Source organism: Lonchura striata, chromosome 14 (genome assembly GCF_050655825.1).
Source record: "Lonchura striata isolate lonStrDom1 chromosome 14, ASM5065582v1, whole genome shotgun sequence".
Taxonomy (NCBI): domain Eukaryota; kingdom Metazoa; phylum Chordata; class Aves; order Passeriformes; family Estrildidae; genus Lonchura; species Lonchura striata.
Genome location: NC_140716.1, coordinates 12,412,911 through 12,435,662, shown reverse-complemented (window position 1 = coordinate 12,435,662; position 22,752 = coordinate 12,412,911). Strand labels below are relative to the sequence as shown.

Sequence of the window (22,752 nt, the reverse complement as noted above, 5' to 3'; positions counted from 1 at the left end):
GAGTTATTAGTCATTTTATATAAATGACTTTGTGTTAACGACAAATATAATAATATTCCCATAGTACAGTAATCAATTTTCTAATACGTATGCAGAATTAACAATCTGACTTATAATTGTCTCATGAAGTAGGGCATGAAGAGTTCACATAGTTTGTAAATTAAAATCAATATTTTCAATCTCTCCTGAAGGTAATTTTCCTAATTTACTGGACTTTTCCCTAACATTTATTTTGTCTTTTAATTATAAAATGGCAGGTTATTGATTTTTTTGTATAACCTCCTAAAGTCCCAAGTGCATTTTTATTGCCAACACTAGGGAGGTATTTGCCCTTCTTAATGAGAATCTTTAATTACCATTAGAAGAGTATTAATTTAATTTTATGAATTATGACACGAACTCCACCACACCTTTGCAGAAAGTTCCATCAAGATACTTCATTTATTTCAGAATTTTTTTTTTCTCTTTATACACACGGGCAGGCTTGTGTTTGGGTTTTGTTGTTTTTCAATGCATGTCAAATGCATTTTATTTATATTGACTAAAATGATATCTTTTACATTTAAGCATATAGACTTTCTTTTAAACAATTTAGTTAAAATTGTTCAGATCTTCTAAAGTTGTTAGGAAATGAAACAGTAAAACAACACTGCAATTCTTGCATTTCAGAATAGAACACTTTGACTTATTTTACTTTTGGGTTCCCTCCACCACCTTTCTTAGAAAAGAAGCAATTGAATTTTTGAAGATTATAAAATTAGAGATGTAGTTTTTAAGACAGAGTTCTACTTGTTTAGTTTACTTATTGTCTCCAGCACTGTCATGACAAAACTGCACCAACTTTTTCACAGGCACTGCAAGAAGTTCCTGTAGCTCCTAATAAATGATGAAAAATTTGGCCACTTCTGAAATAAAGATGATACATCTACAGAGAAACTGTTGATTTAAAGTACCTTTAATCTTCATAAATAAGTGAAAAACAGAAGGTTATACAAAGCTGTCAGGATGGCACTGATGAATGGCAAATTCCCCCGTTTCTCAATTGCCGGCGGCGCCGCAGCCGCGAGGCTTCCCCGTATTGTACATCAAATCTGCCAACTCATTTCTGTGATTAAATATTCCATCAGTGCGGGCTGGAAGGCGGTAAAGCTTAACAAGATTCATAAGATGCACCACTCGAATACACATAACTCACTTCCTTGGATGGAGAGCACCCCGCATGCACAGGAAAATTAGAATTGAGTTAAATTACTCCCTAAGACAAGATCAATAGAGAAAGGAGAAGATCCCCTAATGCAATGCAAATCTAAGATATAGTTATGTCCTGACAACTTGAAGCAGACAATTAAAGTCAAATAGGGAGGAACGCAATGTAAATCAACCCTAAAACCTTGAAGATAATGGTAAACAGTAGGACCAGTGACATGATTGTTATAGCTCGGGGTTTTTTTGGAGTGTACACTTCTGTGAAGAAAAGCTTTTATTAAGAAAATGCATGGCAGCTAAAAATGGAGGCTCTGAGATGCACAACAGACACTGTGGTAGGCAAGTATTACTTGGGGAGTGCAAAATACTGTACAATTACAAAACACTATGGATTTTTCTTCCTGGATTTCCCTTCTAAGGCTGTTTTTGTGTCTGTGAAATGCTTGTGCTGCAGTAAATTACAGTACTCTGTCAGTGTGGCTCTTTAGCCATGGTGGCCTTGGTGTGGATTTCCAGGGACACGTTTGGGAAGGGCCCTCTGGAGACTCCTGCTGCACTTCCAGGGCCTAGCAAGGCTTCCTGATGGCCACCAGTTCCTGCCCTTCCCACCTTTCTCCTGGGAAGTCCTAAAATTATATTTCACAGAAAATTAAAGGGCATTTTTTTTTTTGTTTATCATTCCCAGCTTTTCACAGAATTGCATTTTCTGTATATGATCATGGATAGAAAATTTTAAAAAAGATGACTTACGTCCACAGTTGCCCTCTAGTAAATAAAAGGTTTTCCTTAAAGATTTCCCCTTTTAAGGGGGTTTTCCTCTTATGAGAAAGGAATGCTTAATGAAGTTGTGTTATCCATTTCTTATCTTTTCCAGTAAAATATTTATTGAATTCTTAGGTAGGTCCTAATAAGGAAATTTGTAGGAATCATTCTGTGATTTTTCTCACAAAGTCTTCATTAGAAAATGGAATAATTTTTTCATCCGTTTGTATTTCCATCCAGTTTTAAATACATCCCACAGTTTTCCTGTATTTAAGTTAGAGTCTGTTCTTTTCCCCATACAATCATTTATGGCTGGGAAAATACTGATTTTCAGCTGGGTTCCTTTACTAGGTATGCTCTGGTACTTTCTTTGTTTCTGCAGTTTGTTATAATATCATTTTCACCTGCTTATTTTTATATAGTGTATATTTTATCTGTAATACCAAGCCCTTCTTTCTGCCTCAGGCAGTCTGACAGCCAAGTTCCATGTTGTTACTTTCAGTTATTGCAGATCTTTTTGTTTTTCTCTTTTGGGTTTTGGAACAATGAATTTTTGAGCAATCTCTTGCACTCACCTTATTGAAATATAGAATATTGTTGCACCTGTTTTACTACAACAGATCAGTCCTGTACATCAGGTAGCTTGAGACACAATAAAGCCACTTTAGAAGACTTTTGTATTCCTGGAAGAAAAGAGTTTTGTTATACCTGATGGAGAGGTTCATTTTTGGCAGTTCCCAAATGCAAGGTGGGGGAAAAGATGTTACAGAAATTACCTGGAAATCCAGTGAATACTCTTTCAGAGAACAGGGGAATTCACAGTAACTCACATGAGAAGATATTCTTTTCTGGTCATAAGCAAAACCAATATTTCAGAAATTTCAAGATTTAAGTTGACAGTAGAAAAAGAAAGTACTGAAGATTAGAGGTAAAAAACAATTAGAGCACAGCTGAGTGAAAAGCAGAAGATCCCAATCTTTTTTTACTTGAGACAGTTATTTTTCCTGAGTTTTATTAAGTTCTAGGAGTTTCAGGAGATACTTTCAAGTCATCCCACATAGCTGAGTAGTTGTATTCACTGCATTAACAGCCTTAACCCAGTGAAGGCTGGGTATTGTAAGCACCCAGTTTCTTGGGCAGTTATTCCATAAACACTGGCAAAATTTTCTCCTTCACTCAAAATGAAAGAGAGGGGAAGAGTCTGTGCATTTTTTAACTATTTTATAAGGCCTCAGAAGACAGAGAAGTTTTAGATACCCAGAGTTTTTTGTCATTTGGAAGCCAGCAGTATCCACCAACAATCAGATTTTTTTAACAAACTTCCTTTCAAAAATTCGTTCAAAAGTTTGGAAAATAATATTACACATAATTAGAAGGACTACCCTAGCAAAATATATAAAACCGTGCCCTTAAGTAAGATGAATCCAGAGGAGAAGAGGATTCTTGTACACTTGCTAATACTAATTCTCTTTGTTCATGTCTTAAAGCATCTATTTCTGGAGTGTAAGAGCACCTGGGATTCATTTCATCTTTCTAGTGTTTCTCTTTGAATTTAAATGAGTCTTGCATAAGCTCAGCAAATACCCTAGAAACACTTCTCAATGTTTGGAGTTTGGAAAGCTGAATTATATGCTTGCACAGCATTCTAATCCTGGGGTAAAAGGTCACTCTGTTGTATCTGTAAAGCAAAATTTTTTAAAAGCGGTCTGTCACTCTATAGATTAACTCATTTTACCATTTGATTACATACACTTGAATTCAAACTTTGCTATTGACTAAGCAGATTCTCCTAAATAAATATATGTGCAGTAGTGTTAGATAAGCAGCTTAAATAGTTTTCTAACTACAGTCAAATAATTATTGTTTAATATTCCACCTGTGTTGTATAGATGCTCCTTTTCAAAGTATAACACACAGCTGTGTTTCAAAAATTATAATGTTAAAAGTACCATCATACAAATGAGGAGTTCCTAGGTAGATTAACAACACTGATGACAGCTAATGCATTTCTAAAATTCTGTGGAGCTTTTACAAGCCATTATAGAGGAAATCCTGTTTTATGAAAGATGAATAAAGCCAGTAGAAAAATGGAATTCAGCATCTGCACTAGCTATTTATAAAATAAATAAATAAATAATAATAATCCAGAGTTAATTATGCCTTATGCTACATTATAATGAGTTCTTCATTAAAATGTATACTCTCATGGAAACTAATCAAGGCTTATTCAAAGTTAATGCCAATGACTTATTTTTATAAACATTAATTTAGTCTATTGGTTATACATTTAAATCTGGAGCAGGATTAATCTACCTATACTCACCATTGATTTGAAATCTGCACATTTTAAAGAGATGACCACAGATACTGTCAGTGTTACCCTTTTGAAGGTTTTTCTCTTGGATCTGTATCACACAGGATATACTTAGCATTTGATACTCTTCTATGTGATCTTTAGAAGAAATTCCATACATGTGATTATTTAATTGTGAATCTTCAACTGTAGATATGTTTTTTTGCCAGAAGGTAGGAAACTGTTAAGAAGGGAGATTTTGCTTTTTCACTGCAAAAATTTGTGAGTTCTAATGCCAGTTTAGTACGGGGAATAATTTGATATTGAATGATGGATTTGTTCACAAACAGAATCAGTAAAACCAGGGGATCTGTATTTGCTGAAAGGTGGAGTGCTTTCAGAATAGGGGAAAGAATGTGTTTGGGGGTGGGTGGTTGGATCTCTTTGCTTGATGGTAAAATCTTGCTGAGATGTAGGTCTTGATCTGATGGCCATGTTTCCATGTTTCTCCTGAGTTCATGTAGTAGGTTTCCTTATTTTTGGATATTAATTAACCCAAAAGAAAGCCTTCTGAGCAAGCAGGAGCTGTACTGTCCTTTGTCATTGTGTTGTTTCTAAGTTCTTGTGCTTGTTCAGTTGTTCCTATTGTCAATATAACTGACCAAACTGACCAAGGGCTAAAAGAAGTTGTTTCTTACTCACAAAGAAAATCTTCAAAGAAAAATCATCCTTGGGCTTCTCTTCCATCATTGTGGTGCTTAGTGAAAATGTGTTCTATGGCTTTCTGATTAGTGAGAAACCTAAAAGCAGTTAAATAACTAAGATGACAGCCTCTCCATACTGTGTATGGTGAAGGTTTTGAGGCTGGCTATAAATCCAGCTGTAAATCCAGCTACTGCTCCTGGCTCAACAATTACTTGGGCAGCAGGGGTGAGCCTGGGTAGGCACTGCCTGGGCCTGAGCTAAGGCTGCAAGATGCATTTTTAGAGTAAAACTGAGGCTGTAATCCAAGCACCAGCCATGGATAAATGTAAAAAACACTGGCTTAAGGATCTCTTAGAGGAAAAGTTAAGACAAACTGGAAGGTCATCACTAAAACATTTGTTTGTTCAGAACCGGGTGGGATATTTGCAAGCTAGATAAGTTGTAGCAGTTATGTGGAGGAATAAATTCCTCTGATTAGAAGAATAACCAAGTTAGGAAGATCCATGTGTTAGGATGGACAGTCAGGCAGACAAACTATTCTGAAATGTAAAGTAATCAAGTAATATATGAAATGTAAAGTTAATACAGTTAAGTGGAATGGAAAACAACTCTGCTCTGTGTTAAACCTTGCTTACATCTGTAAATTAATGCTAAAGCAGTTTAAGATTATGGTTAATTGTATTCCAAACATATTGCTAATGTTTTCTCTTCCTTATTACACATTTTTTTTCCCATTTTGGACATTGGAGGACAGGATCCCAAATATGCACTGTAATTGCATTTCATAATACTTATTGAAAGTAACTTTGAAAATACAGTTTTCATTCATTTATTCATTGTGGAGGTAGCTGAGAGGTGCTTTACAAGCTTTACAAGCTCTGTTGGTTCAGTGCTCTCAGATTTTCTTTGGCAATCTCCAAGCATAGAATTGCTTCTAGTAAAAGCGAGTGATTTGGAAACTTTGGAAACATTGCATTACCATTTTTGTAATGATTTTTCATGCTCCTGAAGTTCTGGAACCTGTCTGGGTTAGGAAAGAAATAGACTAGCTAAAGCCAGGATTATGCATGATGATTCAATTTTTGGTCTTTTACATTCTCATCTTGTCATTCAGAATAGAATTTTATTTATAAATCAGAACTAGCATTCGCTGGTGTAAGCAAAGAGAACTGAGGGATTAGTAATTTGCATCTCTGCATCTAATTGCATTAGATTTGCATCTCTGTCTTATAGATTTACTGAAATAGGTAATTTACACAGAAAACAGTGTCTTGACACAATATGAGAGGATAAAGCATAAACACATCCACTTGTAATCCCTGCAGGGCCATGTTGAAACTGTAGTGTTTATGTTTGGGCAGAAAGGCTCCAGTTTCATCTGTTCTGTGATTCTTTCCTGTTGCAATCTTTATTCAACAGGCAGACATATGAATGCAACCCATTTTAGTTATCAGCAGAACATGAGTGCATTTTGTATATTCTCAACTATCCTCTTTCAAGAAGAGTATAATTCCAGCTCAGAGTTTACTTCAGAAGTTTATACTTGGCAATTTCTCTCATGTTTTTTCTCCAAGTTACAAGTGAACCAAGAATAGCCATCATTTACCTGCTATGTCTGCTAGAGGACCTAGAAGGATGAGTAATAAAGACATTTGAAAGATCCTGAATAACTTCAGTGGGATGCACGTTCCAATATAAAATAATGGCACTGAATGTCACAGTTTATATGCACCTGAGGTTGTAGAGAGACATCTTATAGTAAATATATCTTGCAGGAAAGTCTGATGGTACCACTCCTTTTTTTTTTTTAATGACTACATAATGTATGTCCAGTTTTTAGACTTTTCTGGTGCCAATGATAAAGTTCACTAAGGAGCACAGAAAAACCCTCTACGCATGGTGCAGATTTTGGTACAAGCACCAGTTGCAATTTAGTTTCAGTTTAGTTACCTGTGGCTGATAATTTTAAAAGGATTTTGGAAAGGCCAGTTTGCTGCAATTGCATTACTTTGTGAATGGAAACATTACATGAATTGCTCCTGCAGAGCAGCCAGTCTATGGGAAGGCTGGCTTGTTAATTAAATTGGGAACAAATCAGTCATACTGTGTGTTTTTTAGCAGGCAGGCAGGAGAAGGAGGAGGAGAGATCCCTGTTACTGTGGGATGAGTTCTGTATCCTACAGAGGGAAGAGGTGTGGAAAAGGAGAGTTAGGGGGAATTATCTCATACCAGAGCTGCAAACTTTGTGCTTCTCAGATTTTTACTTGCATGATATTGACAGCTTCCAATCCCAATTTGTGACAGCATCCTGGATCCTGCAGAGGAATAACTGGGGAAAGAGGTCTCTTTCCCAAAATCTGGGAAATGCATGATATGGGCAGCAAGGAATAATTGGAAGGGTGGCTTCCAAAAGATGCTTGCTGTAGCATTCACTGCTCTTCCCTGAATCAGTGCCACAGATCATTGTGTGTTTTGGGGATACTCTAAGAGGGGTGATAATAAGGAAACATCCCCTATGCTTAGAAAAGTTATAGAAAGGAAAATTAATGTCTTAAATAGAATTTTTGAATGGAGAGGTCCAGGAAATGTTTTAGAGACACGTATCTTCACTGCCTGTTTTTTGGTGTGGGGTTTTTTTGTTTGTTTTTTTTTTTTTCCCTCCTCCCTCTATTTTAAACAATGTGTATCAGGTTGCATGTGAGTCAGGGACTTACTACATAAATGTATGTATAGAGCACAGGTTCTCATTACCAGCAGCAAGCACACCCCGGCTGTTCAATAATTGAATATATTTCAGGTTTGCTGTCAGGAGAAAGAAAAATCAACTTTAGACATCAACTACTTCAGATTCTCCTCCCTACCCTCTTGTTTAGCTGAAACTATATATAAACTTTGGTGGGATTAAACATAGATTTTGTTTGTATTTTTAACATATTGGAAGAAAGGAGGCATGGGGTTTGGGGTTATGCTACTTTATTCCTTGTTAATAATGGATGAAACAATCCAGTGTATCAACACAACCATCTATAAGTGGCTGAGTTAAAATCTGAAGGCTATTCAATTTATAGAGATCCCAGATAACTGAAGGCACTCAAAGAGCACTCCTTCTTGAATTAACAGCATATTTAAAAGCATGCTAAGTCTGTGTAGTTAACTATTGATATTGAAGGGCTAAGAGAGCACTTAACTACTATTATGTATTCAAGAGAGAGGCTGTAGAGGCTCTCTTTAAATTCCCTAGTCAGAAGGGACAATAGAACCTAACATACACTATTACTGCACAACAGGAGCCTTTTATTAGGTGTTTCTTGTCCATTTCTATGAGACATTTTGAAATAATCCATCACAGAACAATATTTCAGACCAGAACAAAGTGCTATTTTTGTCTGAAAATGCCAATATTAAATTACACTTTTGGAACAGCAAACCAAAAGAGGACATGGATTGCTTATGAGGATCCTTGATACACTTACAAATCTCCTGCTTTCTTCATGAGAGATGCAGCTTTAGGGTTTTCTTCATGAATTGAACACCAAAGTCTTGAGGAATAATAGTTGTTGCAAAAGGCACAAAGGAAAAGAGTGATCAGAATGATCAGAACTAACTCAGAGAGAACTGGCTGTCATCCAGCTGGACAGGGAGGAAAAGAAAATGAAAAAACAACCACTGAATTCAATAAAGAATGGGGTTTTCTTTTAGATTTAGTTTAGGCTCTTAAAATAACAGTTAATAATAATGCAGGCAAAATGAGATTCAAATAGCTTCATTTTTCAATCACTTTTTCCTGTGGCTTTGTTTGGATTTCTTTGTTTGTAAATAGTATTAAAGAATGGATGAGCTGGTGCTTAGTTGTGAGAGGCAGTAAGAAGCTCCTTTTGGTAATACAATAGAAGAAGTATGTATAAAGAGCAGCTGATTTACCTGGAAAGCTGAGAGTACAATGGATTAGTGTAATGGAATCATCACTAAATCTCCTTGTGTGTAGTAAGTTATTTAGTTCCTGTATTACAAACATTCATTTTAGCCACCTGTGCACTAAACCCAAGTGCAGCCCAGCCCTGGATATTGAAGTGGTCAATTCCTGGCACTGAAAATGCTTCTGTGCTTCCCCTGGTTGTGAAGGCAGCAGCTGGATGCTGTGAGAACTCAGCACCCCTGTCACCTCCCAGCTCTCCCAAGAGCTTTCTGTGAAGCCTTGGCATCCCTGGAGTGAGAGGAACATTGTCCCCCAGGTCTCACTTTGTTGTGTCCCAGGGCAAACCCCCAATAAGCAACACCTCTCCTATTCTTTTTTTGTAATTCCCTGCCAGAATTCTTGGAGAATGTTATAATTGGAAATTTATTCAGCCAAATTAAAAATAAAAATAGTTTTATTAGTGGTCAAATTCTATCTAGGCAGCCACAGAAAAAACAGTGAGGAGCCCGGGGTCGGCCCTGGGTGTGCAACAAGGAGTCAGCCTCAGCAGAGGTTTCCCCCTATGCCCACACACCTCCATCCTGGCACAAGTGGTTTTTTATAGGGAAAATTCTGCCTGAGGCCAAGATTTTGGCAGTCAGTCTTTTCTTCCATTCAGAGTCCATAGGTTAATAAAATTTTCTTTTTTGGTGATGAGGAAGAACAATTCAGTGTAAATTTAAGGGAACAATACATTCACATGTGTTGGAACTCAAAATGTCCCTCAGACATTTTTGGAGGTTCCAGGCCTTGGTCAGAAACATTTTAGATCCCAGTAGGCAGCTGGAAACAGCTGTGATTTTGAGTTTGAGCCATGGAATGAGTTATCAACTTTGACGGTAGAACAAACAGTCACAAAGGGTTAGATAGTATAGTAGAAATAGTTACAAAGTAGAGGGGAAAATTTTTTAGTATTATACAGAGGAGTTTTAGCACCTGTACAGGGGGGGTTTTACTTTATACATAAGAGTCAAAAGTTCTAAAATAGAAAAAAATAAGCTAATCCTGTTCTTCCTTCTTCTTCTTCCTTACCTCCATATTCTTAGTAATGTTAGCACTCACAAATTAGTTTAAAGTAAAAAAGCACCTTATAATATAAGTAATAAGTATTGAAGAAAAACTGTAAACATGTAATACATAATATATCATATAAAAAATAGCAACAGCCCTAAGCAGGGAAGAAAAACCTGCGGACAGAGATGTCAGGATGTGTGTGTGACTCTGCTTAAGCCGTTAACCAAACAGCCACAGCCCAAAAAAACAATCTTTTAGATAACTTACAATAAACTACCTTAAAACCAAACAACAAGAAGCTACAGAGGTTTTTTTTAGAAACACGAGTTAGAATAGAGACTTTACCACCACACAAAACCCCAAACCAAGCCCGAAGTTCTCACACACATGTGAGAACTGCCCAAGGATTTCCATGATATCCACGCGATGATCAGCGTTTGGGCATCCCTGTATCTCTCCAGCCATGGCCCATCTCCTGGCCCAGCCACATCCTTTTACCTGTAAATCGGGTTTCAACACGCACCACGTCTCCTCTGTGAGGGTGGGGGGCTTCTAATACAAACAAGCATAATCGAACAAGTATCCAATATCACATATTTCATACAAGGAATGGCGTGAATTATGTTTACTACACATAACAGAGAATAAACACCAGCACTGTAAACTGGAAACTTTTGGTCCATGAGCCAAGGTACTCATGCCATGTGTATAGCAAGGCGGTGCATTGTAGGCTCAGGTGCTGTGTCATGGTATAGAAACTTCAAACCATTGCCAGGAAAATTTTCTAGAAGCTTCGTCTGCTTCCTGGGACTGGAGAGAGCTGGGTCCATAATCGAGGCCTTGCACCGTTATTAATTTTACACCAACAGCACAATTTGAGCTAATTGTATGTGGGTTTTTTCTGCAGAAAATATTATTTCAACTTACACTTCCTCAAACAATACCATGAGACATCCCAGCTAATTGTGTAAATTCTTTTCAACTAATTTGAGATCTGTATTTTTGAGCTTCCTGTAGTGCTGGCTACACAGTGGTTTGAGTTAAAAGCTATTTTTAACAGCAGGGGTTTAAAAATCCTTTATAATTTAGTGGGTGAATCCACATGTTGATCCTTGGTGTTACTGCTTGGTTCTTTGAGGATTTGAGAAATACAGTGACTTTTTTAGCTGTTTTACATGAGGCAGTGAATACTCTGCAGCACTATGAGTTGATATTTCTGTAGATGAGTTTATCTGCATCATGTAAATAACTGTACACAAAAAACTTATTTTTGAAAGTATTAAAAAAATGAGGGGAAATGCATTTAGTCAGAGATCTTGAAACCACTGGGAACTGAATTTTAAATATTCTAAAAATATTAATGACTGCACATCACTTTTTTCCACAGCTCTGAATATTTTTAGAGTAATTATTTCTCAAAATAACTGTGGTGCTTCAGCAAAGGACCTCATCAAACAGCACATTCTTAATCATGGGCTGGAGGAGAAAACAGTGGAGGAAGAGAAGGATGAGTGGGAATAGTCTTTGATCTTGGGACCTCTGTTTTTGTCCGTGCTGCCAGGCAGCATTCCAGGGTCTCTGCAATGCCCCTGCCCCCAGGCTGGTGCCCCCAGTGCCCCCTCTGCCACTGCTCCCTCAAAACTTTATATTAAAATCCTCTTTTGTAAAAAAAAAAAAAAAACCCACCAAAAAAACAAACCCTTTATTCCATCACACTAGAATTTAGTGTTCTGGAGGAAAAGTAATAAATTTTTTTTTTGTTTTTTCCCATTGGGGAATTTATAGATTGTTTCTGTGTTCTGAGGTTTATCCAAGATCTTACTGTAAATAATTCAGTCTTCCCTCAGTTGTATGAATTGCAATTGAAATACTTTTAATACCAAAATTAGATGCAGAAGAAATGATCTTTTCTTACTAAAGTAGATTAAAAAGTTCTATATTTTTTTCCTAACAAACTCTAATAATAATGTTTTAGTTATCAGTATTAATATTATGTACAAATTCAAAGGCAGGTTGTCAAAATATAATTAGAAGGCTCTGTGCAAGAAATTAAATAGACTCTAGTAACAGAGATGAAAAAAGCATCTGTTTTGAAGTACTTTAATTAGAAATTAGATTACTAGAGTAAGGAAATAAGATTTGTATGAGATGAAATAAAAAAAATATATAAGATTATTAGCTACAAAGAGTCAGAAAATACCTATGGAGCATGGAGGAAGTCAAGTGTTGCCTAGAATTTATGGTGAATAATGTAAATAATCTATAACCTTTGACTCCTGAAAATCTTTTCCTCTGTTTTCTAGACATACTTGAAGTCATTATAGTTATATTATTGTTAAAACCTAATGGAAATGAGTGATTTTCCTCATGTGTTTCTCTCAGCTGGATCAATGCCTCTGGGTCTTCAGCTCACTTTCATTTGCAGGCTTCTGCAGTAGCTCGGGTTTGGAAGCATCTGTGGTGTTAAATTCTTCCATATTTCAACGTCCCCATTCCTGGGGTGAAACAAGTGTGTGGATAGGACTTGCTTATTTATTTATTTCATATTTAACCTGAAAATCCTGCTTGTAATTAGGATCTCAATAGCTGCATATTCATTTGCCAGCTTCCACACAAGAGTGAAGGCTGAGATATCAATACAGACAATGAGGTGTTGTCTTAAATTAAGGGGGGGAAATGAGCTTTTTTATGTTTTATCTTTTATATTAATTGTGGATGGCTGGAAAAAAGCAAGCATCTCTAAATCCTGTTAGTTAAGTATTGTCTGGGAAGGTTAGAAGCATAGTAATTAATGAGATTTCCAGTAGTCTTAGTTAAACACCATAAATTACAAGAATTGTTTTATTACTCTTCAATATTTCCAATATGTCTCCTTCAAGTGACACGTGCAAGCAATAATCAAAGAACTGGTTAATGGGAGAAATTTTTTTTTAAATATATTTTGAGAGAACTCTGGCCCAGTGAATGGAAGTTGAGAATTGCTCCTGTAATACTGTGAAGAATGTGCCTCCCGTTGGTACTTAATTCTGTCCTTCCAAACACATTGGACTCAACTCAGTGCAATTCCACTGCACAATGTCTAAAGTTTCACAAATCTCCAGCAAGATTTGATGGGTTGGAATTGTGTGATTCACAACTGCTGACAGCTTGAGGCATGTCAGTGTATGTGTGTTTAAAATCCTGTGTGTGTGTATACAAATATATGCACATATATCTGCAAAACCAGATGTCTCATAGCCCACTTTTCCTGGTGGAGTATATTCCAGAAGTGAAGAACTTTTCTTTCCTAGTTTGAAAGTAGAGTTATTTCAACCTCTGATCAATGTTTAATCTGTATTCAGCTAAGACTTAAAATACAATTTTAAGAAAACCTGACATGCTTTATTTAAGTTCATGTAAAAGAAAAAAAGGAAATAACCTTAAACTTGTGTCATTTGTTCAAAATGAGCATTGCAAAAGTGTTGGTTTAAATGGATTTGATTATTGTTTTTTACTTTTATTCCTTGGGGAAAAAAAAAAAAGTTTAGTTTTATCTGGTTTTGTTCTTAATCCTGAACCCAGCTTATTTACTGGAAAGTAATGTATTTGCACAAATATATTTGTGCATTCCTGTGAGCAAAAACCACTGAACTCAGATGTGTCAGCGATCGCTCAGCACCAGTGGGAGCGATGTGACCCGGCTCATACCTGGCCTGGGGTCCGTGCTGGGAATGCTGCACGTGTTGGCTCCAGGAGCCTCCTTCCAGCCAGGGCCAGGGGGCTGAGGAGGAAGGGTGGGCAGGGTGGGTTGGGGGCACCAATTTTGGGAGAAGCAGGGTGACAGGAAGAGAGAGCAGCCGGGCGAGCAGCGCGGTCGCGGTCCCCAAGGGATGACGGCGGCATTGGCGACTGGGGCATGTCCGTGTTCTGCTTTCCAATGCCAAACTGGGTTGGTTTGTTTGGGCTCTTTCTGGGTTTGTTTGGGCTCTTTCTGGGTTTGTCTGGGCTCTTTCTGGGTTTGTTTGGGCTCTTTCTGCCTTGAACTCAAAGGACAAAAAAGCGACCCCGGTTCAGCGCACCGCTCCGGTTGTGACTTGATTTCTGTTTTGAGATGAAAACTGAGGTTTAGTTGAAGTGTTCCAAAACCAGATACCACTCTCTCTCTCTTTCTTGTAGGCAGGGTGCTGCTGTGCCAGGCAAACCAGGAGGGATCTCCCGTGTACAGTGCCCCCAGTTCACTAGTATACACATCCACAAGTAAGCTAGTGTTATGGCTCGTTTTTTGTTCTGTTTTTGTGACAAAAGCCCATTAATGTGAATTAAGCCCCCGGAAAATGTCAACTTTCCCAACAGCTCTTGTTAAGGTAAATGTGGTGTTTATAAACATATGTAAGTCATGTCAACAGATAATTCAGTGTTTTCTTAAAGTATATTTTCTTTTTAAAAAAGGAAGAAAATGCCTATATTGCAATATTGTATACAAATGGTCAAAAATTCTACAATGACAGTAACAGTTTTTGCAATCCAGTACTGTTGTGTGCTCTGCATTTTGTGTAGAAGATGTTGTGTTTCTTCTGTCCTGATCACAACTGTGTTTTAATGCACAAAACATCTGTTACCATGCCACCATTTGATTGGATCAGGAATTAGATACAAAGTCTTTTTCTACAAAAGGAAGAGCCTGTATGAAAGGGGCATTTTGAGCCATAAAAAGTTGCCCTAATAAAAAGGACAGAGACAAGGTGACATGATGGATGCTGCCATCAGCCATTTTTCTCCATAGTACAAAACTTTGGAGTAGAGATGTGTCATCTAAAATTCTGAACAGAAACCCCTTCTGAGAGTGTTTTGGACAGGACTGGTGGTACCAATGATGCTCATTCTGGCATCTAGTGGGGTGAGAAGCCTGGAGCCGAATGCAGGAGCAGTAACTGTGCTTGCAGCAGCCCTGGCTCTGTGTTCATTGTAGTCCTCTGTAAAAAAAATGCATGGTCTGATTTAACATTATCAGATATGCTCTTTATGAAGATTATATTCAATCCAGAATGCAACTCTACTCTCTTAGAACTTATCTAGACTACAAAAATAATTATTTTTTGAAATTAAAACCAGGAATTAGGACAAAAGAGTTCCATAGTGATCATCTCTACAGTCATGTAATTCTTGTATGTCAAGCATTGTCAATGGCATCCCTAGAGCTGCTGCTTTTCCAGGATTCATATGGGATCCACTTTAAATGATGAGTCTGGAGCCTACAAATGCATAGTGAACTAACCAAATGCATCAAGTGTTTTAAATTGCAAATTGAATTGTCAGTTAAGTCTGCATTTTCTTCCAGGTGCTCCAAGAATATTTTCTAATATGTCATGTCACCTTTCTTACTTTTTGTAGTAATACAGAGATATGAAGTTTAAATTAAAAATTGAATTAATTTAAACTGTAAGTTTAAATTAATGCTCCCTTTTGGACATTTTTAGTGCACCCCTTCTTTTTGACTGACAGTTTTTTCCCTAGAAAATTATCCAAACATTTCACTCATCTCAATATTAGGAGCTTCTTTTAGAGAAGAGAGGGCAGTGTTTGTTATAATTTTCTAAAAATTTGTCTTCTTTGAAAGCCTTTCACAAGTTTACCCTGTTGCTCCTATTGTCTCACTGAGCTGTACCCCAGGAATTTTATTGCTGGGATTGCTGTTTCCATCAGATGATGTTTCCACTAATATTGATTTTCCAAAGAGACACTGTGAGCAAGCAGATCTCTGGACTTCACTGTTTCCATTATGTCTCCTGAGTCAGTCCTGTTGAAAAATCTTATTTTGCAGTGGTACTCCTTGAATAATGATATCCTAACAAACACCTGTTTGTTTTCAATTATGCCAAATACATAAATAAACAAGCTTTGCCTATCTGTCTCCCACTGGGCACTGTGTAATACACAGTTTCATTACAGGCATTGCTGGTAGCCCTTGCAGTAGAAATGATTACACTTTTGTTGAATCTGTGTCATGATTTTTCTGTCACTTTTGTTGACTTTTTTTGTTTGACTTTTCTGCCATCATTTTTCTGTCACTCTTGTTGAATTGGCAAGTCATGATTTTTCCTTTATTATGTATAGAATTTCCTCTTGCCAAAATTGTAGTTTCCCCTACAGGGTCACAACACCTAATAACACAGAATTACTACATACTGTAATTAGTTTTTTTATTTCTCCTTATTACAAAACTTTCAATAAAGATGTAAAATAGCTTCACTTCTATAGGAAATTCTACTAGAAGTGAATAGAAATGAAGGTTTACTTTCATCTAATTTCTTTTATTAGTTTAAAGATCTTCTATATTCCATTTTTGTGCACATTTGTAATATTGAAATTATGACTGATAAGTCAACATTAGTGTCTAGGAGATGAATACTTGTACTATTATCATTCCATGTAGACAACAATATTGCAGCCTTCCTTTTTGAATAATTTGTTAATCATTGATCCTATTACTGCTGATATTGTAACTGTGATATTATACAACCGCTTACAATGTAAGAATTAAAAGATTTTCAATTTGTAATTGTTTTAACAGAAGGGAAGGAGTCTGCTGGGATTTTTCTAAAGCCACCTAAGATACTTGAAGTTCACAGAGTGCTAAATGACATTTAGGAGTTTCCAGATATTTGGAAGAGGGTAGTCCCCATTTTTCAAAGTGTTGTCTAACTTGACTGTTCATCTTCTGTTCCTCAGTTATAAGGCATAAAGGACTGGAACATGGTTGTAAGTTATATTTTTCTTAATTTGGCTAGCTTGGTTTCTCACTGAATGTCTTGGTTTGTAATTGTACTGGCCACTGGTAGCCCCCGATGGCTCTGAGCACTTTTACCCACTGGCTCTCCAGAAAGCAGACTGCAATTCTTGGAGCTACTCTTTCCCTTCTGCTATTTTATTTCTCCAGGATATATTTTATGTATCACACTATACATTTCCCGGCACAATGATTAGTTACACCTCCGAATATGTCAGGAGATGGAAACATGGCTCTGCTTCCTGCCATCGCTTCTGGCCCTTCACATAATACAGAAAGAAATGAGCTGTTTCTTCTGCAAGCAGTGGAACAAATCAGCAGCAATAGTCTCTCATGCCTCATCTGTTCTCTTATGCTGAAGGAGAAGATGGGACCTGGATCAGTTTTCCATTTGCACACCTATTGTTGGAATAGATAATTTTTTCTGTAGAAAGCAGAGTTTCAGCATGCCGACATGTTCCCATCTCTGGGTGGCACAAGTCCTGCGACAACCACGGCCAGGAAATCCAGGCAGGAAACCTTGGTTGCTGTAGATTCCCAGAGGACTGGAATCTCCAGGACAGAAGTGATACAACAGATTTCAGTTTTGACATCTCCAGGGCAGATCTGATACAACAGATTTCAGTTAAATCCTGCATCATTGCTGTAATGTTGGATGCAGACAAGTATTGAAAGGAGTTCTATCCAGCCAGGAATTATTGGAGTTCACCAAATCCTAGTGAGTCAGCACTCACTGGAATCTTCTTAGAGCTGCAGGATATCTCCCTGAAAGTAAATAAAACAGCTTGGCTGCTCATAACAGATAGTCTCTTTTTACCCTCACTTCTTTAGAATAGTTACTTCCACAAGGAATTTTAAAATCCTGAAGAAATTTGTATCTACTGGTAAATAAGATATGTGTCAAGGATAGTTTTGGAACTTTTCCAAATTGAAGGCAAGCATGAGTAGGATCCATGAGAAAATTAAGACCCTGCTGGACAAATAGAAGATTCAAAAGAAGAAAAAAATATGTCCCTGAATGTCTGTATCACTGTTCTGCCAAGGACAGTAACACAACTGGGTACGTATTGTTAAAATAGGCAAAAATACAAATCTGAATTTATGCAAGAACCTTAAAAAACTGTTTTATGCATATTTTCCCCAATTTTTCCATAACGTAGAAGTGCTTGAAAATGTGAATGAAGTAGGAGCTCATAAGAGCCAAAGCATGGGGAAGAAGGAAGATACAAAGTCGTAGAATTGTCAAGTTATTCAGGTTGGAAGGATCTGGTTGTACCAGAACACCTCTGAGGATGGAGATTGCACAATTTCAGCGGGTCCTCTGTTCCAATGACTGAATGTCCTGGCAGTGGAATCCTCTCTGGTTGCAAGCCATATTTGTTGTCCCTTTTTGTCCCAGTGTGTGCCTGGCTCTGTCCCCCTGTCCTTTGTAGCAGGGGATGGAAGAGGAGATGCATTTCCAGTAGAAATCCTCATGCTCTGGACTGGCTCCCAGCACTCCTGGGCTCCCCCAGCCCTTGCTGGTGTGGTGAGAGCAGCTTCCAGCTGTCCATCCCATCCAGCTGTGCATCCCACCCTCAGGAAGGTCCAGTTGTGCCTACCCAGGCCCCGTGGAGGGCAACAGGAGAGAGATGGAATTTAAAATTTAAGAGGAAATTCAAAGGAAGCTAAATATTTTTTTTACTCTCTAAATCAGCACTTTGATTCCTGAAACTTTTAGTCTTTATTTTAGTTCCAAGTAAGCATTATGATACTCGAGTTAATGAGTTTGTAGCTAATAGTGGATTTTTCTGAGCATACATTGAAGGGATAGTTCTGTATTAGCTACATGGGTAGCTCACATATATGGTAAAATATTTTAAATTTCTCCAAGCTTTTGTTCAGAATGAACACCTCTATTTCCCAAATGTTTAGCATATCCATAAAAGTGAGTTTTGCCTTGATTTCAATGAGTACATTTTAAACTGAAGTCAGTTTTGGCTTAGATTTCCTAAACGTTGGAGTTGCTTCATCTTCAACAAGCCTGCTTATCAGCTCCTAAATAAATCTTCCATACTGCAGTCAAATGATAGAATTAAAAGAAGAAAAATATGAAAATGCAAAATCCAATATTAATTCATTTTATTTTATCATACTCAAGGGCAAATGAAGTTGATGGCCCATTTTTTAATTGATATATTGATTACAGTTTTGGAAGATGCGGTGGTGGAATTCAGCAAAAATGATTGAGGTGGTACAAATGCTTATAAATCTGTCCCACATTGTTCGTGTTCTTTAATTGTAATTGTCTGATAAAACTTCCATCGGTTTCTGTAATTAACCTAATGGTCTAAATGAATTTCCAGATCACTGGTTATTCATTTCAATATAGAAAATGCCATTACACTGAGTTTAATTAATACTAAGTAAGTTCACAGTCCATTGTACCATTAGAATAGAATTTTATTGTTTTAACTGTTTAAATTATGAATATTATTTCCTCTCATCTTGTTTTTCTCATTTATGGACTTGAGTGTTCATTTTCTATTCACACTGAGCTAGCATAAACCCCTTATAATTAGAATATTTAAAACCCAATGCTCTTCAAGCTCACATCCTCAAAATATCAGTGTAGATGGTTTTTTTTATTTATTGTTTCAACTATTTTTAAACAGAATTCAGTCAGTGCCAAGCTCATAATCCCATGATATGCTCTAGAACATCTTATTTATCTTGATATTCCTTTCACAGAAGTACATATGACAGATAAGCACTCACCAGAGAATACTTTTGCTTTGCGTCAGACAGATATTAAAACAATAAACTATGTTGCCCTGGGATTTTACCTTATGAGCGACCAGGAAACAACAAGGCAAAGATGAGATGTTTTTGAAAGGTGAGAAGGCAGTTCTTTTGGAAAATTCCCTGGAAACCCTTGGTCCTGTAATATTTTTGACAGGAAATATTTTTAATGCTAATTTTTTTTTTTTTTTTTTTTTAAGCAAGGAAAATACACTTTGTTCTGTAGGAGCAGACATTAGAAGCATCCCAAAATTAACCCAATTTTTCTACTATTCTGTGCATCATGTGATAGGAGAGAAGGAAAATCTATGGCATGAGCATAAAGTATTAATTACATGATATGGGAATTTTTGTCTCTAATGAAAATATTAGCACTTACATATAGCAGACATATGTCCTAGTTTTAAAATGATTGTTTTGTCCTGTGGGTGCTTTGTTTTAATTCATAGATGGAGGATGGTTCAAGATCTTGCTTATAGAATAAACAGGTAAAATCATAAATATATATTTTATATTTATAAAGAGCACATGCAACTGGAGGATTTAGTGTGCTTGAGGACTCATTGTGCTACAGAAATGAAAATTAAGTCAAGCTTGTCTATGCAGTATGTCCTTGCTTTTAGAAATGGGTTACTTGGCTTAGGAATATTAGTAAACCACCTACAAAAAATGCTGTATGGAACTATTTTCATCTTGCTTGTTTCAGTGAAGACATTCCAGGTTTTATTTTCCTGTGGCGTTACTAATGGATTGAAGGAAGACCTTTGACATTTCTATTATGTTCTGGGATATTTTCAATACCAAGAAAATTACACAGGGAAAATAGAAATTTTCAAAAGGTGATTCAAAGCGTGCTTCTGAGCTAAATTATTAGTGGAAGCATTTGGTTTGGAAACGTTGATTCTGTTGATTTTGTCACGTTTAATCTGTTGCACACATGTAATTACCTGAAAATTATACTGTAATGATGGCAGTTTGCTGCCACTCCAAGCAGGTGAAGGGTAGATGCTCCTGGCACTGGGTGTATCCTTCTTTTTGGGTTTTTTGTGTCAGCCATGACTGACCTCATCCAATCCAAATGGACATATATTGCAATGTCATCAATAATCCATTTGCTCTGATTTTATTGTTGTAGTTTTTCTTAATTTAACTGTTTGGCTGGCTTGCCATTTTGAATTAGAATATGGGTCAGGAGCAGTTTAAAAAATGAGTATTCATGTGGTATAAATAATTTGCCAGCGCTTCAATATTTCTGAATTGAATGTAGAAAGGTTCTGCAAACTAAATTTTTAATTGGTCTGTTTTTTCTTGTGCTAAACTGGAATGAAAGTCACTTCATCACTGATAAAATATAGATCAGTGCATTGTATTTACATCTTGGTGGTTTTTTCTGCTTCTTATTGCTTGGTAGGAAGCAGGTGGAGCACCCCTGCAAAGGAGGCTGTGATTAGGCCATTAATTAACCAAATTAACCATTGTAGGTCTGCCTTTTCTGACTGAGGGTGCAAAAATCCTGCCAAAGGGAAATGTGCATACATCTGAGAGGAGCAATCCCATGCATGATTTCCAGGCTACAAAAACCTTATTATTGAACATATAGGGGTCAAACTATCTTTTGGTGTAATTCCTGAATTAATTGCCTTTATTTATGAAGAGAATCACCCAGTAGTAACCATGAAAAATGTGCTAATTGCCCTTCCCATTTGTATGTTGAATACAGTGTGTTTAAGTGAAAGCTTAAATAAAGAAGATACCAATAGTAAGCAGGAAGGGAATGGCTTTCCCTAATTCCCTCCCTGATGTACAGAAGTGTACAGAAATGTTGGTGTCATCTCATGTTGAAGTGTCTTTAGAGGGTTTTTATAACCTGTTGTGTCCCATTGTGTTGGGCCTTGCTTTGATGCAGGACACCATTGATTTTCATGTAAGAGAAAGATAGTACAAAATTAAAAAAAAAAAAAGAAAAATTATATTAATACGCATTGCATTGCATTATTGATTTAAGTATCATCCTGTTTTTAACTGTAAAGAGAACCTCTTTCAGGTATTTTTGGTTTGGTTTGGTTTTTTGTTTGTTTTTGGTTTGTTTTGTTTTCTTTTCTTTTTTTTTGCTGGTGTTGCCTGAAATTCCCCCTACAGTATTTTTGGTGTTCTGTATTGTCTTTCTGTGACTATTTTCAGGATAACACTCGTTTTACCTCCTGTCTATTCATATTTTAAGTGATTACTTACTTATAAGTCATGACTAAAATACATTGTGTGAATCCAAAATCTGTAAATGTGGCTTTTGTTTCACTCCCACAACTGTGTTTTTCAGGGCCTTGCTGTTTACCCTCATTCTTCTGTTGGTCTGTTTGTGGTCTGTCAGTGAGTCTGAACTAGCAGGCTTAGGAATTTTGGAAAGAGAGACACATCCTGAATTATTTCACAGACTTTTTTTCCACTTATACACAACCCCACATGTGGGTAGTGGGAGATAGCTGGAAAGATAGTAAATTATGGAGAATATCTTTGTCCTTTAGTTCAAATAATAAAAACTGTGTGTGGCCAAGGACAGCTGGAAGCTCAGGTGCCTTCCCTTGGTGTTCTGCTGGTGGTGGACACACTGCGCTTGGCCACTGGGAGCACTGGTGACTAACCTGTCATTTAGGGCAAGAGGACTGGGCTTCCTCTTCTCAGAATGCAGCTAAATACTGACAATTACATGTAGTAATTACATTTACTGCGTACATTACATTTACATAGTGAGAATTACATTCAGTATTATCTTGCATCGTGTTCTGTGATGCAATTGTACATCAGAGCTCTTTGTGCACAGTTCTGGATGCTGCCTTCCCTGGCTCTGTACCCTGTAAGCTCTCTGCTGGTGTCACTCATTTTTAGTACTAGACCCTCAGTGTTGACTGTACATCTCAAATCATCCTGTCTCTCAGATAGCAAACTCTTAATTTTGTGCTTTTCAGCTTAGCTTGTAGGACTTGGTTTCAAATAAAGGCACACCTTATTTTCACTCTATTTTGTGATGGTTGTTACTGAATCATGGCTCTTGGAACTGTTCTGTGTACAGAAAAATTCAACCTGAATTTCACAGCTAATAAGTACTTCTTAAGAATTAACATTTTTAGTATCAGTATGACTTTGCAGGTGCAATTCTTTGTTTTGACAATTTTTCCTTTATGGTTTGGATTAGGTTAACAGCTGGGTTTTTCCTCTATTACTTTCTGCTTAAATTGCTCCCAATGCATTCTGGCAGTGTTCTTTTTACAGTTT

The 22,752-nt window shown here is 36.9% G+C and overlaps 1 protein-coding gene across 43 annotated transcripts in view; it reads left to right on the top strand.

Moving 5' to 3' along the window:
• RBFOX1 (RNA binding fox-1 homolog 1) overlaps positions 1–22,752 on the top strand; it is a 1,274,894-nt gene that overhangs the window by 1,196,131 nt on the left and 56,011 nt on the right. For 40 of the 43 annotated variants that reach the window (XM_085591760.1, XM_085591759.1, XM_031506147.3 and 37 more), the window contains one exon: positions 14,091–14,171. The exons of the other annotated variants lie outside the window; for them this stretch is intronic. In XM_085591760.1, the coding sequence (XP_085447886.1) occupies positions 14,091–14,171 (81 nt within the window). The remainder of the gene's footprint in view (positions 1–14,090; positions 14,172–22,752) is intronic. 43 annotated transcript variants of the gene reach the window in all.